General features: G+C 35.8%; 1 protein-coding gene across 2 annotated transcripts in view; it reads left to right on the top strand.

Annotated features, from left to right (window-relative positions):
* The window catches only part of TFEC (transcription factor EC), a gene marked incomplete at its 5' end in the record, with an annotated part of 89,738 nt that extends 77,765 nt beyond the window's left edge, over nucleotides 1-11,973 (top strand). For both annotated transcript variants that reach the window (XM_081101672.1, XM_081101673.1), the window contains 3 exons: nucleotides 299-374; nucleotides 8,213-8,360; nucleotides 9,750-11,973. In XM_081101672.1, coding sequence (XP_080957798.1) covers nucleotides 299-374; nucleotides 8,213-8,360; nucleotides 9,750-10,124 — 599 coding nt within the window. In that variant the 3' untranslated portion in view covers nucleotides 10,125-11,973. The remainder of the gene's footprint in view (nucleotides 1-298; nucleotides 375-8,212; nucleotides 8,361-9,749) is intronic.
* Nucleotides 11,974-21,269: the final 9,296 nt, after the last annotated feature.

The raw sequence follows: 21,269 nt of genomic DNA, 5'->3' as shown, positions 1-21,269 counted from the left end.
ATATATATACACATATATATATATTAGTATGAGTAAATATTATAGCATTTCAAGGAATGAAAAACATGTTTTAGGGAGGACATATTTTTAAAGCATTGTGTACAATAGAAATATAATTCTAATATTGTTTTCACTTTCAGAATAAAATATATTTAAATTTTTATTTTATTTCTAAGAAATAGTCTTTTAACTAAATGGAAATTTTCATTTATTGTTTTTAAAATTATTAAGAAACTTTACAGATATTCAAAAGTGAATTGTATTTTAATGAGAACAATAAATAATTTTGTTTTAATAGTTGAAAGAAGAAGACGGTATAATATTAATTACAGAATCAAGGAGCTTGGCACTCTTATTCCAAAGACTAATGACCCGTGAGTTCAACAATAATTTCTATAATAATGTTATGGTTTTACTATCCCCCAAAATGGGTGGGAGGGGAGAGGGCAGAGGAGGACTAATGAATAGGAACTTATCAGCTTATGGTAAAGATTAGGCTACTTCTGGTCTCATTTTAAAATATCTATTCAAGGCTGATTGTCATTAAGCATCAAGGTTGTTACTAACAGTTGTCCTTTTGAGCTATTAAAAATAAGTTAGTCTCCTCAGATTATGTGGGTCTTTCTGTGTGACACCAATATTGACAAATATGGTAACATCAGATGCTGTCCATGATACTGACTGCTATCTATACTCAATTTATGGTTATAACAATTTTTCCAATGTAAGATGTATGTGTACATGAAAATTGCATTGTTGGATTTTCAGAGGTTCCATGTTTCTAGAGACATGCAAGTAAAAAAATAGAATTATATTATAAAAAACATGTTGAATGATGCCAACCACTAGTTGATTATCGTAATGAAATTTTTAGTCAAGTTTTGGTATCGTGCAAAGTCAGTTAAACAGACCTTTGAGATTTTGAATTTCAACAAATAGTTAATTAATTAAAGTATCAATTTAGAATGTTGAATGTTACCCCCAAAACATAAAAACATGATCTGTAGCATCAATAATGACTTGAAAAATGTTTCATTCAAACTGAGAATTGGCCTCTGCAAATGCTGGCAATCCTATATAATAAAGATGTAATATGCAAATGGTCGTTATCCTGTGAAGCATAACAACCAACTGCATAAAGACCAGATCACAAATCAGCAGGAGGGTGGGGCAGCAAGCTGCAAGCAGGTGGCGGAGAGCTACAGGAGGGGGTAGGGCTCTTCTTATTAGTAGGAAGAGTAAACGTTTTCCTGATAGAATTTTTTAACACTCAAAATATAAATGCACATTTGTTTACCAATTATTCTATGTAAGTTCAAGGCCTTTTTATTTGAATACTAGAGGCCTGGTGCACAAAATTCGCTCAAGGGGGAGGGGGATGGCGAGCAGGGAGGTCCCTCAGTCCGACCTGCACCCTCTCCAATTCTGGAGCCCTCAGGGGATGTGCTACTGAGGGCTTGGGCCCACTCCCTGTGATTCTCTGCTCTCTGCGGGGCCTGCCTGCTCCACACCATGGGGATGAGCAAGCAGGCCCTGCTGGCTGCTGCCTGCGGGCCCCGCTTGCCTGCCTGTGAGTCACCACCGCCACCACCCAGTAGGCCCTTCTGGGTGCTCTCTGCAGCCCGCTTGCCTGCTGGGCTCACGTTGCTGGGGTGACACGGCCAGCGTCCTGCCCAGCAGCTATGGGTGTCGCCATCTTTGTTGCAGAGTGAAGGCTAATTGCATATTACTCTTTTATTTAGATAGGATGTGTTTTAATTTTTATTTCCTTCAGAAACTATACTAAAATGCATAGTATAATTTATTTTTCTTTATCATTTAAAAAATATTTTTATTGATTTTAGAGAGGAAGGGAGAGGAAGAGAGAGATAGAAACATCAATGATGAGAGAGAATCATTGATCTGGTGCCTCCGGCACCCCCACCTCCCCCCCACTGGGGATCAAGCCTGCAACCCGGGCATGTGCCCTTGACCAGAGTCAAACCTGGGACCCTTCAGTTGGCAGGCCAGGCTCTATCCACTGAGCCAAACTGACTAGGGCCATAGTATATTTTAATTTATTTAAAATAAAACAAAAACTTAGAAAACACAAGCATAGATGGATTTTTAAAATGTTTATACCCTAATAATTAGTGATGTTGAGCATTTTTTCATATGTCTTTTGGCCATTTATATGTCCTCTTTAGAAAAGTGCCTATGAAGGTCCTCTGCTCATTTTTTAAAATTGGTTTGTCTTCCTTTTGTCAAGTTATATGAGTACTTTATATATTTTGGAAATTAACCACTTATCAGAGGATTAACAACAAATATATTTTTTAAAAAATTTAAAAACATGGATCATGAAATCAATCAAATGGGACAGATCCAGCATTTTTAAACAAAGAAGGAAGAATGGCATTGAAACTATAAAAAGTATTACCTATTGCACCAAAGGAGGATAGTAATAACTCGTGAAACGCGTCATAATTTTATGCATTGAGTCAATTTAGAAAACATGTTTCTTACGGCAGACGCTTTTGAAAAAGCAGGGAAGATTTGGAGAAAGATTACTGAATTGAATGAAGAGACCTGGGGCTCTTCTTCTGAACACCACATGCTCTTGGGCAAATAGCAGGAGCTGTGAAGTACTTGACCACTGAGGACCCTTTCAGCTCATGATTAGAAAAATCTTATGGGTTGGTTTAAGAAATCAAGGCTAAAAATCTAAAGACATTTGCAAATCTCTGAAGTTGCCATTTGTATGTGTCAAATACATTCAGAAATTTTTATTTCTTTGTTAGGTCAAAATAGTAAGGTTAGAAATAGAAGTAATACAGTGAACAGCTGTAGTTAAGACATATAGGTTGAAAAAATTAAATAAAAATACAACAACAATGAGGGGATATCAATCTTCTGACCTTTGGTAAAAAATAAACCCAAATGAAACTAAGAAACACAAAATGTGAAGAGCTTCTACAGGTATGTGATTGTGGACTACTTTATATGTGCTTTTTATGAATCGTATTTACAAAAAAAGTCATATTAGACAGCAGTCCTGAGAAAAAAGAACAAAGTTGGAAGGATCACAATACCGGATATCAAGTTATATTACCAAGACACGGTTCTCAAAACTGCCTGGTACTGGCACAAGAACAGACATATAGACCAATGGAACAGAATAGAGAGCCCAGAAATTGACCCAAACTACTATGCCCAATTAATATATGACAAAGGAGGCATGAACATACAATGGAGCCAAGACAGTCTCTTCAACAAATGGTGTTGGGAAATTTGGTCAGATACATGCAAAAAAATGAAACTAGGTCACCAACTTACACCATACACAAAAATAAACTCAAAATAGAAAAAGGGCTTAAATGTAAGACGGGAAACCATAAACATCCTACGAGATTCCATAGGCAGCGAAATAGCAGACATATGTCGAAGCAATATATTTACTGACACAGCTCCTAGGACAATGGAGACTAAGGAGAAACTAAACAAATGGGACTGCATCAAAATAAAAAGCTTCTACACTGCAAAAGAAATCATCAACAAAACAATAAGAAAGCCCATCGCATGGGAGAACATATTTGCCAATGCTATTTCAGATAAGGATTTAATCTCCAAAATGTACAGGGAACTTATACAACTTAACAAAATGATCCAATCAAAAAATGGGCAAAGGACCTAAGTAGACACTTTTCAAAAGAGGACATACAGAAGGCCCAGAGACATATGAAAACATTCTCACAGTCACTAATCATCCAAGAGATGAAAATCAAAACAACAATAAGGTACCAGCTCACACCTGTCAGAATGGTTATCATCAACAAATCAACAAACAACAAGTGCTGGCGAGGATGTGGAGAAAAAGGAACCCTCATGCACTGCTGGTGGGAATGCAGACTCGTGCAGCCACTGTGGAAGACAGTATGGAGTTTCCTCAAAAAGTTAAAAATGGAACTTCCATTTGAACCAGTAATCCCATTTGTAGGACTATATCCCAAGAAACTAGAAACATCAATCAGAAAGGATATATGCACCCCTATGTTCATAGCAGCACAATTTACAATAGCTAAGATTTCGAAACAACCTAAGTGCCCATCAGCAGATGAGTGGATTAAAAAACTATGATACACATACACAATGAAATACTATGCTGCTATAAAAAAGAAGGAACTTTTACCATTTGCAACAGCATGGATGGAACTGGAGAGCATTATGCTAAGCAAAATAAGCCAGTTGGAGAAATATAATATCAGATGATCTCACTCATATGTGGGATATAATGATCAACATAATCTGATGAACAAAAATAGATCCAGAGACAAATGACAGGTGAGGTGGGAAGAGTGGTTAGAGAGCAACCAAAGGACTTGTATACATGCATATTAGCATAACCAATGGACACAGACACTGGAGCAGGGGTAGGGGGCTTGCTCGGGGTGGGAATGATTTGGGGAGGGGGTCAATTGGGGAAAAAAGAGACATATGTAAAAGTTAAGATAATAAAAAAGAAAAACTTCAGATGCAAAAAAAGTCATATTAGTAAAAATAGAAAATATCAAAACATAAATTATTCTAATGATACCATAAAATTTTTATTTTTTCTACCCTTTAATTTGAAAAACCAATTATAGTGGTTTATTTTTTATGAAACTGTTTTCTTTTTCTCTATAGTCATAACATTCTCCTGCTTTTATAAATGAACTAGAGTCCTGGTGCACAGATTCATGTACTGGTGGGGTCCCTTGCACTTGGGGGACATCAGACTGCCAGTTTTGGCCCGATCCCTGTAGGCCAGGCTGAGGGACCCTACTGTTGCATGAATCCATGCACCAGGCCTCTAGTGTGCATATAAAATCTTTGGTTAATCTCTTCCCACCCACCCCCTTCCCCCTTCCCTCTGAGATTCATCAGTCTGTTCCATGTTTCCAGCCTGTGCATTGAGTGTCTGCCCCTGGTTATCAGTACACATCATAGAAACTGGTTGAATGGTCAAACAGTCAAAAGGTCTCTCTCTCTCTCTCTCTCTCTCTCTCTCTCTCTCTCTATATATATATATATATATATATATATATATATAGAGAGAGAGAGAGAGAGAGAGAGAGAGAGAGACTAGAGTCCTGGTGCATGAAAATTCATGCACTTGGGGGTCCCTCAGTGTGGTCTGCACGCTCTCACAATCTGGGACCCCTCAGGCATGGTCCCTAGGCCTGGCCTGAGAATAGGGCCTATCGGGGCTTTCCTTCCCCTGGCTGCAGGCAGCTGGCCCCACCCCTGCTGCTGCCACTGCTTGTCATCTGTGCAGCACTGGCCCCTCTCCCCTGCCACAGTTGGCCTCCCTCTGCCATCAACAGGTGTGGGGTGTGAAAGCTTGGCTGGCCTGGGCCTCCCTCTGCAGGGCGATCACTGGCTGGCCGCACACCTGCCACAGAGTTGCAGCCAGTGGCCTGAGCCTCCCTCTTTCTTTGCTGGGGGGTGGGGCCAGCACTGTGAGGGGCTGTCTGCCTACCTGATCGCCCCTAACCACTTGCCTGCCTACCTGATCGCCCCTAACCACTTGTCTGCCTACCTGATCACCCCTAACCACTTGCCTGCCTACCTGATTACCCCTAACCACTGGTCTGCCTACCTAATCACCCCAAACCACTCTGCCTGCCTGCCTGATCACCCCTAACTCCTTGCTTAGGGGCCATCTGCCTACCTGATTGCCCCAAACTGCTCATCTGCCTACCTGATCATCCCTAACCACCTGCCTGCCTACCTGATCACTCCTAACTGCTTGCTGGGTGGTGGGGCCAGCCCGATGAGGGTCCGTCTGCCTACCTGATCACCCCTAACCACAGGTCTGCCTACCTAATCACCCCTAATCACTGGTCTGCCTACCTGATCTCCCCAAACTACTCTGCCTGACTGCATGATTGCCCCTAACCACTTGCTTGGGGGCAGGGCCATTCTGGTCTCTGGTCGTTCCAGTTGTTATGCTTATGGTGGCTGGCCTTTTATTATATAGGATGGTAATTGAGGTAGTACATGAAACCTAATAAGCCTTTTTCAATGTTCATCTAAGCAAGAAAAATCAAATCTGTCATGTTGACCACTTTTTTATTTAATGTTTTGTTGTTTTGAAGTGGATATGCGTTCCAAAGATGAAAACAGATTATGCCTTTTCAATAGTTTTGCCTGGCCATACTTCTGCTTCAATTTATGCACTTCTGTTGTCTGCTTTAAATCCATTCAAGTTCCTCAAAATTTTTAAGTTCTTCAAAGAAAATTGTTTTGTAGAAAATGAAAAATCAGTGTCAACGTTCATTCCTTAGGCACACCTTTACATGTGTTGGTGTTACTGTCATATAAGATGTTTTTAATGTCTGGCTTCTTGAAGTTGTCTTGTGAGAGAGGTATACATCTTAATAATTTTGGAAAACTTAAAATATATTAAGAAACTTCATGCTTAAAATGACTTCAAAATAGAGTGAACTTTTTAATATTGAGTACAAATTACATCATGAAGGCAGACCCATTGAGTGGTCTCTACCACCTTTTGGAAGACTTATTTTAGATCTAAATAAGCTGTGCTTTAAACTTCAAAGTTAGCTAGGTTATCTTTTTCATCTTAGTTCCTCTGTCCAAGTTTTTTCTTCCCATGAGAATAAATGAAAGAAAATTAGGGCCGCGAGGCTCCCTACTGCTTAGAGTTTTAATTCACTACACTTTTCAGATACAAATACGTTCTTGGTTTAATGACAAAAGTAGCTGCTTTTTCCCTGCCTTCGCACCACCAGACAAGTGGCTAGTGAGAGAAATGAGACCAACAACTATTACAGCCCTAGAGAACTGACAAAGCATTTTCAAACTTGAGATAGACACCGAGTAGTTGGGTGCATTTCAGTAGAAGAAGGCTCCTCCAGTCCCTAAGAAACATGTTCACCTGGTGGGTAGAAAAATACAGCTCCCTCTAATTTGTTGAAATTAATGGAAATGTCGTCTAACACTAACTTTCAAAGATTCATATACAAGCCAGATTTTTTCTTAAAGTCTATTTTCCCACTTCTGATTACTTAGTAAATATATATTGAGCTCAAGATATTTTACTAAGGTCAGATAAACTAAAAATATATGCAGTGTAATAATTTTTTTAAATTTCCCTACGTGCTTACTTTATGCTGTACAGTGGGGCCTTGACTTATGAGTTTAATTTGTTCCAAGACTGAGCTCACTAACTCAAATTACTCTATCAACTCAATGCAAAAAATCGGCCGAGAGACAGCTGGTATCTCAAAAAATTCGTTAGTCAGGACACTCGTAAGTCAAGGCCCCACCCTATTTAAAACAGCTCATGACTCTAAATTGAAAATTCATTAAGGTTTCCCAAAAACTCAGGTTGATTTTTAGCACTTAGTTTGTCCTCATTCTCCTCAAATATTATTAACTCTCAGATAATATTAAATTCACTGATGTGTGTTTTCAGATATTAAAATCAATAACTTGTTCTGTGATTTCAGATTTATCATCCTCCTATTTCATAAATATGTTTAAGTAAATTTTGTTCTATGCTATAGCCTGAAAGGTTATCTGATAATGTTTAATGTATTTACTTATATGAAACTTATTTAAAAATAGGTATTCAGCTTTTTAAAAAAGCATTGATACTTTTGTGCAGAAAAATTTGCTTAATAATTCTAGAAAGTTTTGCCGTATTGCATAAAATGATGTTGCCAAATTCTGATTTGCTTCACAATCACTCAGGATCACCATTCAGGAGGGACTTTTTTTTTTTTCTTAGAAGCATAAAAGCAACCTTATTAGAAAGTAGGTACATTTGAAATGATCTTTAAAAATTTAGGCTTAAGTCCTCAATAATGTACATTTCCTAGTTCATTAATGCAGAAATACCACACATAGATTTTAATCTTGGAGTTAATAATAAAAGCAATTTTCACTAAAAATATAAAAACTGTAATGGTAGAATCATGATATTGCATTTAGCTCTCCCACAAAAAGTCACTTTATTACTTTCCTTTGACACTTATTTTCATTCTGGGATTAATTTTACTATATAAGGGCTCCTTAACTATTCTATTAAAATTTCTATTCAGAAGCAATAATATCTAAGAGTGAATAATAGTCATGTAAATCATTATTTCACATTAATGTAAAAGATTTTTAAGTTCTTATGAATTCTGCTGACATGCACAATTGTGAAAAGGTTATCTCTGTTCTACAGTGATATGCGCTGGAACAAAGGCACCATTCTAAAAGCATCAGTGGAGTACATCAAGTGGCTACAAAAGGAACAACAGAGAGCGCGGGAATTAGAGCACCGACAGAAGAAATTGGAGCAGGCTAACAGGCGGCTTCTGCTCAGGATTCAGGTGGTTACAAGAATGTTGCCACAAACCACGCAGCTTAACTATGACTGACGTGTCATCGTTTTTATTCATTGGTCTCATTTATTTTTTTCTTATAAATAATTATTTTTTTTCCTTCTGGAGAATAACTTTATTGTCTTTTAGAAGTTCATGAATTGGGTTGTCTGTTAGGTTTTGATAGAAATCTGGGGTTGAGAAGACTTTAAGAAATTAGAAGGGATGACAACTAATTACAAAATGCAGAACATAGAATGAATTTTATAAATGCACATGATATTATTTCAGCCAAATAATAATACTGGACTAGAACATGTGCTTCTCTACATAATACTGGACAGTATATTCTTCCTTCCCCCTTTTATGTCTTTAGTAACACTGCTATGGATTCTATTGAATCAAGCCATTATTGTGCAGGTTTTATAGTGTCACTCCTCATCTGTTCATGTGACACAAAATATTAAAGTATGAAGTATGGGTTTTTATAACTCTCAAGTTGTTTTTTTTTTTTTAATGAGTATGCTTATAGCCAGATAAACCATTTACTTTGTTTCCATGGAACTGTAATATAGTGAGAAATTAATCTGGAAAAATAAAGGGAATCCCTAGAGGGTTTGGCTCAATGGTTAGAGCATCAGCCCATGAACTGGAGGGTCATGGGTTTGATTCTGGTCAAGGGTACATACCTCGGTTGCAGGCTCAATCTCCAGCCCGGTCAGGGTGTGTGTGAGAGACAACCAATTGATGTCTCTCACATCGATGTTTCTCTGTCTCTGTCTCTTCTCCTCCCCCTCCACTCTCTCTAAAAGTCAATGGAAAAATATCCTCGGGTGATGACTAACAAAATAAAAAAAGGAAGCTTTTCTATTCACTTTAAATGTAGTCTGAGTCACTATGGGACCATAGTGTATTCCCTTATAGAACAAGGGGAGGGGAATTTTTTTTAAATCTGCATATTTTTGAGGGTTATATTTTTAGTCAATAGAAATATAGCAAATTCTATTATTTGCAAGAATGTTTATAATTTACATTACTCTTCATTTTGAATACTTGTTAATATTTTGGTTCTATTATTTATTATGTAGAGTTAAGTCCACTTTCTTTTTAAAAAAAAATATATATATATATATTTATTGATTTCAGAGAGGAAGGGAGATAGAGAGCGATAGAAACATCAATGATGAGGGAGAATCATTGACTGGCTGCCTCCTACATGTCCCCACTGGGGATGGAGCCTGCAATCCGGGCATGTGCCCTTAATCAGAATCAAACCTGGGGCCCTTCAGGCTGCGGGCGGATGCTCTATCCACTCTATCCACTGAGCCAAACCAGCTAAGGCTTGAGTTAAGTCCACTTTCAAAGTCATTATTTAATCATTCTTGTTTGAAATTGCAGGAACTAGAATTACAGGCTCGTGTTCATGGTCTTCCATCCCAGGCTCCACTTGGCACAATTGATATGGGTGCTCATGTCAACAAACAGACCCCTCTTGAGCAGAATTCCGTAGACTACTGCCAGCAGTCGACTCAGTTGCAGGGACTGAGCCCTGAGCTCTGTGACCAAGCTTTGTCCTTCTCCGATCCTTTGTCACACTTCACAGATCTGTCATTCAGTGCTGCTTCAAAAGAGGAGCAAAGATTGGATGACATGCTACTGGCCACCTTATCTCCATTTGGGACAGACCCTCTACTTTCTGCCACTTCCCCTGAAGTTTCCAAAGAGAGCAGTAGGAGGAGCAGTCTCAGCTCAGATGATGGCGATGAGTTATAACAAAATACATACACTCAATTAACCAACCAGGAAACAATTCCATGCTGATGAAATGCAATTATGTTCTTTGTTTCACATATTGCTTTGGCTCCACTTTTCTGAAAGGACTACCTGGTTCAGGAAAAACCGATGGAGGAAATAACAACAATATAATGAACTTACAGGAAGAAGACATACGGTGCTGAAGAATTATTGAGGGCTAAAAAAGATTTTTTTCCTTGTTGATTACAGAGTCCAATGTGCTTAACTTTTATTTTCTGGAAATAGCTCTCTACTTGACACACTAACAGACGGCAAAGAGTAAACCTCAGAAATACACACACATTTTCTTAGTTACTCACTAATATCCCCTTCCTTTATAACTCTTAAAACAGTTTTCAAGAATCATGATCAATAGATACGGTAGTTTATTGCCTTTCTCCACTGTCTCGTTAAAAGACAGATTATCTATCACTCATAATTGAAAAGTGAATCTACACTAAACCTTAGAATTTTCTACAATAAAATACAAATACTTATTTAAAAATTGTTTCTAAAAGTGTATGCTACTTTCTTTAGTCTGTTTGACTGCACAAATTCTAAAAGTATCTTTTCATATTTATGGAGACACTCCCATTCAGAAAAAGGAGCTCATGGAATACCTTCCTCAAGAATATAGATTCAAATTTTTGTCCCTTCGCAAGACATACCCCAACAGATATGTACACAATGCAGGTAGTATGTGTTTTTTCTTCACTTTTCTGCTTTACTATTTTGCTCCATCCGGTGTATGCACTCTAGGACCCTTATTCTGAATTCTTTTTCTGTCATGTTGTATGCCTCTGTATCACTTAGCTGCTTTTCTGGTGAGTCCTCCTTTTCTTTCCTTTGGGGATTTCTTTGTCTACCCATGTTTGATCTCACTGACGTATATAGATATTGAGTCGTTCAGTGGCTGCTCCCTAGGTGGTAGTGGCTCCTCGGGCTGTGGTTGCTCCTTAGGCAGTTGTGGTAGCAGCTGCTCCTCTATTGTTAGCGGGTCTTCTGATGGGTGCTGTTCACAGCTGTTGTGGCTCTTCTGGCTGGTGGAGGGAGGCTTCACCCACAGCAGCTGTTCCTCAGACAGAGTGTGTGGAGATCAGGAGCCCACTGTTGCTTGGATCTGCTTTCTGTGGGGAGAAGCAGAGTTCCTCCGAGTTCACGTAGTTGCGCTGCTTGAGAGCCGTTGTTGCTGGGTTAGTAGCTGGTCTCTGGATGCCGGTGACAGTCACCCAAGATGGCACGATCTCCGCGGCTGTGCCGGCGCACCAGGAGAGGTTTCTGCTTTACTATTTTGCATAAAAAATCACATTCCAATTTTTTTTTCATCAAGAAGAGACGTTGGATAATCTATTCAGCAAATGAACTTTAAAAAGGGCCCTGCTCCTATGACAATTTTTCAGGTATTTACAATTTATCACTATGTCCAGTATGGAATGTAAAATAATTAGTTGTTGATACAGTTTTGCTTCAAATTAACAAAATATTGAAAATTGGATTGCCAAGTAACAAAATAATTTGTAAAACAGAAACTCATACATTCAGCTCTGAGCTAAAGTTCTATTCTCATAGAACTTACAGTACTCTATGATTTTTGCTAGCTTTGTTATTATTTGTTAAGAATATTTATGATGTTTTAATCAAATTTTTCTCTCTTGAGTTTGTTTTAGGATTGGGAACTGACTGACCAAATACATTGTTTTATGTTGCACCCCTGTGAGTGCTCATCTGATCAATGAGTATTTATTGAGCAATACTCAAAAGTTCCGTGAAAATGTACAACAGATAAGAAGATGATACGGTCTTACCCCATCATGGAGTTAAAAGACAACATGAGAAACAACAAAAAAAAGATAAACAACATATAGAAGTAAAGCCCGCATGGAGCAATATAGGGTAGAGATTACAAAGGGTCAGAAAAATGAAAATGGATGAAGTTTGGAGAATCACAAAAGTCTATGGGAAGAACATAATTCAACTTCTTTTAAAAATATATATTGAGTGAAGGGAAGTGAAGGTAGAGCAATGATATTAACCAAATGATAAAAATGAAAATAAGTGGAAGTATCCCAATGGGACATTATTAGAAATGGAACATTTACCTGGCCACCCTAGAAGATGCTTGTTGGGGAGTTCTGAAAAGTAATATTATCAACAGGTTGTGAAAGCCCTTGAAAACTAGGATGAAATGACATAGTAGAAATCTAATATTTTATTAGGAGGTAGAAGTCTAAAAATTAAAATGCTTTGGCATATTACTAACATGATTGAGATGTAATCTTTCATGCATACTAACTTGGTGATAAATTTTTCAAAGAGTATTTTAAGTATTACTCATATGGAAAATATACATCATCACAAAATTTGAGACTAATGATGATGAAAGAGGGAAAGCATTGCATCCTTATGGTATAATAATTATCTCAGGCTTAGTTTATAACATTAGCTTGAAGATTGGATAATTAATTTTCATTGACATGGAAAAAATAATTCTTAATTTATAGGAACAGGCATTAAAGCCAGATAGATAAATTCACCTATAATATGCTATGCGAAAGAAAGCAATAAGATATACTTCCTCAAGAATATTTAGGAGAAGATTATATATTTTTAACTTTATGACAAAATTAGACTTTTCTACCTGCAGTGATAATTTAACATTGAAAATTATAGAGAAGCAAAATGTTTTTGGGCCAATGGAAAGCATATCATGCATAGATCGAGGCTAATTTCTGTTCTCATATTATCTATTATTATCTTTTCTTCATATTCTGAAAAGACTTGTATGGATGATGTCATTACTCCATTATTATGTTTCCACTCAAAATACTATATTACCTAGCCCTGAAATCCATTTCTTATATCTTAGCTAATTGTTATAACTTGACACCAGATGGTAGAGTCTGGACAAAAGAGATCTGGAAAGAGAATCAATATTTGTTGCTACTTGCAGATTATAATAGCTATTAGGAGATTATAAAATGGCTAATGATTTTTTAAAGATTGAGTAAGAGTGGTTCTGTGTCACAAGTTATCGACCTTCTCTCCAGAAAAATACAGAATTGTATATACAGTCAAAAATATGCATACACAAAGTAGTTTTAGCCTGGCCATTGTTGTTCAGTGGTTAAGTGTCTACCTATAAACCAGGAGGTCACAGCTTGATTACAGGTCAGGGTACATGCCTGGTTTGCGGGCTCGAGCCCCGGGAGAGTTTGGGGGGAGAGGGCATGCAGGAGGCAGCCAGTCAATGATTCTCTATCATCATTGATGTTTATATCTCTCTTTCCCTCTCTCTGAAATCAATAAAAAACATATTTAAAAAGAGAGAGATTTCAAGGACCCCCTACATATCTCCACGGATCCCAGGTGAAAAATTCCTGCATCAGGTCTGTTACTTTAATATACAGTATGTAGCTATGTATCCATCAAGAGCTGAGCACACAGTTAATGTTACATATAATAATGGAGGAAGGAACCCTAGTTATCTGAATATCGTCATCCCAACTTCAGTAACTATGAGGTTGCACAAGGAAGTAAAAGTGTACCAAACACTAGACCATCGACTAAGGGAGGTGCTCACTTAGAAAATAGTCCCCTTTCAAACACCCTGTTATGTATGTATGACTCCTGCTATATATTTATGTTAAATATTTATGGGTCAGTTTCTCTGACTACTGGATGTTGCAAACATCTGACAATATCATTTGAAATGGGTAAAAGTAAAAATTATGAAAATCCTAAAGTAAAATTATTTGAGTAGATAAGAATTATGAGTGAACCTTTGGAAAATTGTCTATGATATTTTTTCAGAAATTAGACTTAATCTTAACATTGAAAGAGTAATATTGTTCATCAAACAATTTTATCACAAAAAGCATTAGCTAACACTGGATTATTACTACACAATCAAGCCTGTTCATTCAAAGAGTTAAGGCATGTGTACAATATCATGTCATCTGTGAATAATGACAGTTTTACTTCCTGCTTGGCAGTTTGGATACTTTATATATTTTCTTCTTGCCTGATCATTGAGGCTAAGTACTTCGAGTACTATATCAAATAATAGTGGTGAGAGCGGACATCCCGAAATTGTTCCTGTTCTTAGGGAAAATGGTTTTAGTTTTTGCCCTTGGAGTATGATGTTGTCTGTTGGTTTGTCATATATGTCCTTTATAATGTTGAGATATGCTCCCTCTATTCCCACTTTGATGAGAGTTTTTATCAAAAAAGAGTGTTGGATTTTGTTGAATACCTTTTCTCTGTCAATTGATTTGATCATATGATTTTTGTCTTCCAATTTGTTTATGTGATGTATCACATTTATGATTTGTGAATCGGGGGCGGGGGAGAGATTGACTGGGGAACTTATATCCATATGTGCATAGCTCATGGATAGAGACAATAGTGTGGCAAAGGCCTGGGAGGGCAGGTGCAGGGAGGAGGGGGGTTAATGGGGAAAGAAACACAAAGTAAACACTAAAGATAAATTTTTAAAAAAGAATTAATGCATAATTGCAACGAAAGTTAAAACTTTTTGAAAAATAAGATTAATTTTGTTTCTATTATTTTTAATTGTCTTTGAATGATAATGTCCTATCCAATCTAGTCCTCTATTTATTCTAAAATATTGGCCACCTTTTCATAGATTTAAACAAAGCAACCTTCCCAACTCCCAGTGATATTAACAAGGGCCTCTTATGAATTGATATAGACATTCATAATTTCTATTTTGTTCTTTCTTCTCAAACTTCTTCCTTAGCTGAAGAAGAATATGTTAAAAGACCACATTTCCTCAGTTTACAGATATGATATCAGTGATTATAACCTTTTTATGTGGGTAGAAAACCTCTAAATAATAAATAGTGAGATGAGCTGAGGATATTGATAAATAGACTTCCTCCTTTTTAAACTCATTTTCCACTCAGATAACTGTAAATAAAATATCTAATAGCTCCTGCTTAAAAAAATCAGACACAATTAGTTTCTTCATTTGGTATGCTCGCTTACCGTTATGTGGGGGAGAAGTTAGACTTCACAATGAAATAAAGAATGTGTTCTTCCTCTGTTTTGATAGATTGAGTCATATTGGCATTTTCTTATACTTCAAGGTATTCTGAAAATACTTTTTACTGTTCTCATATTGTGGAATTTTAACATTTAAATAAATTAATGTTATAACTAAATGTTTCAATGTTTTTACAATATCTTTAGGCTGATATTTACTGACCTTTTAATACCTAAAATGTAGATGAAAACTGGAATCCATTAGTCATTTTGCTATGCTATGAGCACTAGATCAACTATCTTGACATCACCTGAAGGATTGAGTTTTATTTCAGTATTGATAATGGCAGAGCCTGTATATGCTACACGAAATTATATTATAGTACCCTGCATGTTGACAAGTATAAGATGTCAATCTGAGTGAGTGCAAGTTACACATACAGAGATTTTATTATATTTACTTAATACATACTGAACACATTCAGAGTGTTGCTGACCTAATATGTCATATGACCTTCCTGTAATCATTATTCATTACATACACTCATATTTTATCATTTGTATGATTTCAATTTTTAAACAAAGAAATTACTTATAATTATAAAAGTAGTCTAAATTTTTTCAGTTCTACTTCTTTTCCCCCCTGAGGTTCATAGAGAATTTGAGCATATAAGAGATTATTGGAAAATAGTTATTTTGGTTTAGAAAAAAAATCTCCCACTGGATTCAACCTATTTAATGATGAAAAACTATCTGCTGCTTTATAAATAAAAGGGAACTTTTTATCTTCTTGTAAAAGGATTTGTGCATGTATTTCTACATATCCAAATTATTTCTATTATGTTTTTATCGATGAAATCCTCACTGAAATGTATTTTTTCTGCATTTATCCAGCCAGCTTCAAGAATATATTTAAAGACTTGTTTTTGCAATGGTACCGCTCCCATTCTTGCATTACCATTTTATTTTTAAAATTTTGTGTTTTCAACTTTTCTTTTTCCAGAGAAATAAACTTTGTGTGTTATTTAAAGATGGTGGTTATATATAACAAACAAAATAGAAACTATGCAAAGTAAATGGAAGACTTTGTTGAAGAATTATGTAATTGGGAAGCTAATATTATATTATCCTTTAATACATTACTTCTAAAGTTTAAAAACTAAGTAAATTCAATGTCTTATCTAATCACATTGCAGTGTTTACAGTATATGAGGCTAAAATTAATTCATTTATTTAATCTTAGTAATAGCAATGCAGTTTAAAATCTTCTACTTTAATACCATATTATACATATGAAGAACTGAAGTAATACTCTTATGATTTTAATCCAACATTGGTTAGATGAAGATGACTAACATTGTTAGTGTAATAGGACTATGGAATTTGTAATGCTATTTTTCCTTTTTAATAACACAGTCACTGGTCTTACTTTCTGAGAAAATGAAGAACACTGGTGTAATCTAACACATACATGAATCATTATACATATACTTTTAAAAATGTACCGATGTACCAACATTTTCTTTGCTTATATTAAATGAAAGCATAGAATTATCAGATGTTTAACATTTTTTTTATTCTCCCGTTGTATATAGATGGTACTAGGAAGTACAGAATGTTGGTTAATTATCTGAAAGGACACTTAACAGCCAAGAGACTTCCCAATTGACAACTGCTCACTACAGAGCCCATGCCGAAAATGCTGACCCAGTACTTCCCTACTCATGAAATAATCGTTACATTAGCTAATATGCTACCTTGCCATCCGCTTCTCCATGCTGTGATGGTTTTGATTTATGAAAAAAATATTTGTTAAAATGTTGCAGAGCTTCTAACAGCTATAATAGTAGCAATAAAAACATGAAGAAACTCCACAAAATGTTTTAATATACTAGGTGGTCCCCAGACAATCTAGGATAAATAGCATGCTGTATTTTAATATGTAAAACACTGTAAGTTGCTAATTGGTATTGACTAGACATATCCCTTGATAATAAAATTAATAAGAATTTCAGTTAAATGTTAAGACAATAGTATGTAATATGATGTTTATGATTTTTTCTACATATTTGTGTCAAAATTAGTAAAACAGCACAGATTTGAGTTGACTATAAAAGATGATATTCTATGTGAAATGTAGGTTCATTTTTTAAAGTTATGCATGTTTTTCTTAAGGCATTGTTAGTGCCAAAAATACTAATTAATAAAGGAATTTTTCTGTGGAAATGAATAACCAATCTAATACAGGTAAAAATAACTCAGGGTGATTTTTTACATTCTATAGACCGAAATGTTGGGTGGCTGAAAAAAAAATTATACTTGACTGTTTATCGTACGTGTATGTACATGCATGGTGTATTTGCGGGTAGACGTGTGTCCTTATGGGAATTTATACAATGTTTTCTTATCTCTTGATATTAGAAAGGACTCTACATATAAAACTATGTTATTCTTTGCTTGAACATATATCTAGGCAGTATTTGGAGCTATCCTCAAATCAGTTCAATTAGAAACCTACCTATACACACACACACCTTACATTGAGTTTAGTTAAAAAGATAGAGAAGATGAAAATTCTAACAGGTTTTAATATTTTGTTAAAGTAAGTGACTTATACAGCTATAAGCTTTTTAGATAGAACACACGTATTGATTTTATTGACCGTCAGGAGAAATATTAAAACCAACGTAAAATGTTATTTTTGTTAACACCTGCAGAGTTCTAGCTATGGGTGGTTAAGTAGGTAAATACAATACAGCATATTGGTTAAGTAATGGATAGCTATCAGGTTATATAAATGTCTGTTTCATTAATTGGTGCCATCAGTCAAGAATACAACTATCTAGATGGTGGTGATTTTGATAGAATAGACCACATTATGGTTAAGTATATAATTCACGTAATAAGTAAAAGGTGCCCACAGGCTATTGTTCCTAGCATGGATTAAAATTTACATATTGCTTCTCCTATGTCAAAACATCTGGTGCCTGCAAATGCTAACATTTTGCTAAAATGTTTCAGAAGCCTGGAGAAGTGGATTGGAAACACTGCATGTAAATCATACAAGCATTATCGTGGAATAAGATCTATGTTCCAAAATTTAAATTGCTGCAGGGAATAGTGTAGTCAAGATTATATTTATTTGCTTACACAAATGAAAGCTGATGCTGTGGATATCTGTGGAGAAACATGACGTTTGAGCTATATGATTATCTCTTCCAAAATACTTATTTTGTATAATTACATAGAACAAGTAGGTTCCAAAGTCCTTCAAAACTTTACAGTCATCTATGTTAGAAGAAATATGCAGTTGTATAAAACTCATTCTGATATTTCTAAGGACAGAAAGAAGTAGATAGTTGAGACTTTATTCATTATGGAATTAAATTTCTATTTATTCATTGGTAAATATGAAAAGTAGGTCAGGGATACAGATGAATTACATTTTCTACACAGGTCTCCAATCAATAAAGATAGTCTTCACAACATCCTAGTCTGGCTTTCTGTTTTTTAATCTAACAAGGCCACTTCAATATTTTTCTTACTATCCAAGTCAACAGTTAATATGATCATGATCCTTGCTGACGACAGCAGCTAGCTGCTTCTTGAGATCTTTGTATTGCTGTTTTTTATAGCCATGCATACATTACTTTCCTCATTAGATGGATGGGAAACCAAAATTATGCCTTAGCTTTTCCTATATTCCACATAACTTACCACAGTATCTTGCTTAAGATGTTATTTCCTTAATAAATTATTAAATGATGGTTAATTATAGGTAAGAGAAGTGTGAATTGTCAAATTCTTTAAATAATGAAATGATGCTCACTCAAGGCTGTGAACATTCATTGACATGAATTTCTTCCAATTTTTTTTATCAGTTCTTTTCATTGCAGTGAGATAAGTATTTGTGTCTCCTGTTGGCTTACCTAAATGAAAATAATATCAAATGTAGCAACAATGGGATCTTTTGCTCTACAATTCATCCACTAATTCATTCACTGTTTCCACAAAGAACAGTGGTTATTGCTGAGGGGAATATAAAAGATGATCTTTTAATAAAGCGTAGGAAGTGCTATGCTGGCAGAATCTGCATGGTATGGAAGCACAAACCAGCTAATCGGACCAGTCTCAGAGAACCTGAGTCCTAGGGCACAGTTGGGGCTAACCTGGAACGAGATGGGGAGGTGAGAGAGAGAGACTGGAGAGTGTTACTTAAGCAGAGGCAACCAGTCAGGTTACTATTACTGACTCAGAAGGCCCATATTACTTTTAGTAGATAGAATATAACTCTTTGAGGTAAAAAAAAAAATGGGTTTATTTGGAGCAGCCATAAAATCTCATTTATCACACAATATTTAGGTTTTTCAAGCCCTTAGTGGAAGGAATGTTGTGTCATTACTCTTATACCCAGAGTAAGAAAGCTTATATTTTAGTGTGTGTATGTGTGCATGTGTGTGTGCTTATATGCATGCATACATGTGTGCTGTGCAGGCAGGGGTGAGGGGGAGATGGAATTAGTATACTGATATGATGAACAAAGGTACTGCTCTCAAGTAGCTTTGCCATTACTCACTTCTTTCCAAACAGGGGGTCAAGTTTTTGTTTATTCTTGTAAGTATTAAGCATGTAGTGAAACCTTATGCTTAGAGCCAGTATCTTGTTCACATATCTATGAACGCACAACAGTACTCAATGACACCTAGCCTCTTTTTATTACTATTCTACACATATTATTTAAGAAACCTAATGTGTGAAGGAAACTGTACACGTAGAAAAGTATACTATATCCTTCACTGGGACAACTCAATATAATAAAGGTTTTAATTCTCCCTAAATTAACATAAGTTTTATAAATACTAATAGGCTTTTGTAAGTTAGACAAGTTGATATTAAACTGTATAAGGAAACATCTGAGAGAGAAGAGCAATTAGGGAAGGCAAGGGCTACCAGATTAAAATATATCTTAAAGTCTCACTAACTAACATCGTGCTATGGGACGTGAATAAACAGTCCGAATGACAGAAATAAGCCTGAGTGCATATTGGAATTAAAAATAGAGGGGGCATTGTAAATAAGTAGAGAAGATGCTGTTCTATAGATGGTATTGGAATTATACAAAATGCCCTTCTATATGAGAATTGTGGTACATTCATAAAATGGATTACTATGTCCCTATGATGATAAATGAAAGGGGGAAAAACAACTCTTTGTTCTGATAAGGAAAGTTCTCCCTGATTTTTTATTAAGAAATAATATATGAATATATGGTATTGAGTTGCATGTATAGGATGGTCTCTTTGGGGTGATAAGGAAAGACAGAAATATGTACTTATATTTGCCATATATGCAAAATAAACTGTTGACAGATATATAAGAACCTAATAACTGTTTTAAAGAGAAAGCAGACATGAGAATATTTTCACTAAATATCTTTTTTATTTCTTTTGAAAAAATAGAAGCATATAAATATGTTATTTACTCAAAGAAAAATTTTAAATGAATGGTATCTTTATACAACAGTCCCTCATATTCACAGTTTCAGTTTGTGCAGTTCCAGTTACCTATGGTCAACCGTAGTTCAAAAATATTAAATGGAAAATTCCAGAAATGCACAATTCAGAAGTTTTAACTTGCACACTGTTCTGAGTAGTGTGATGATTCTCACATGGGCTGGCTCCATCTCACCCTCACGTGAATTATCTCTTTGTCCAGTGTCTCTATGCTGTGGATGCTCCCTAGCCCCTACCCATAGTCATGCATTGCCCTCGTGGTTCTCATGTTGACTGTCGCAGTATTGCAGTGCTTGTGTTCAAGTAACTCTTATTTTACCTAATAATGGCTCCAAATTGCAAGAGTGGTGATGCTGGCAATTCAGATATGCCAGAGAAAAGCCATAAGTGCTTCCTTTAAGTGAGAAGGTGAAAGTTATTAACTTAATAAGGCATTTTTATCATCTCACGACATCACAAGAAGGGTAATAGGATATAATATTTTTAAAATATATTTTTATTAATTTCTGAGAGGAAGGGAGAGAGATAGAAACATTAATGATGAGAGAGAATCACTGATTGGCTGCCTCCTGCATGCCCCTTACTAGGGATTGAGCCTGCAACCCTG

Source organism: Myotis nattereri (genome assembly GCF_964212035.1).
Source record: "Myotis nattereri genome assembly, chromosome: 11".
NCBI classification, from domain to species: domain Eukaryota; kingdom Metazoa; phylum Chordata; class Mammalia; order Chiroptera; family Vespertilionidae; genus Myotis; species Myotis nattereri.
Note: the sequence above shows the minus strand (reverse complement) of the source record. Positions and strands in the feature narration are given on the sequence as shown.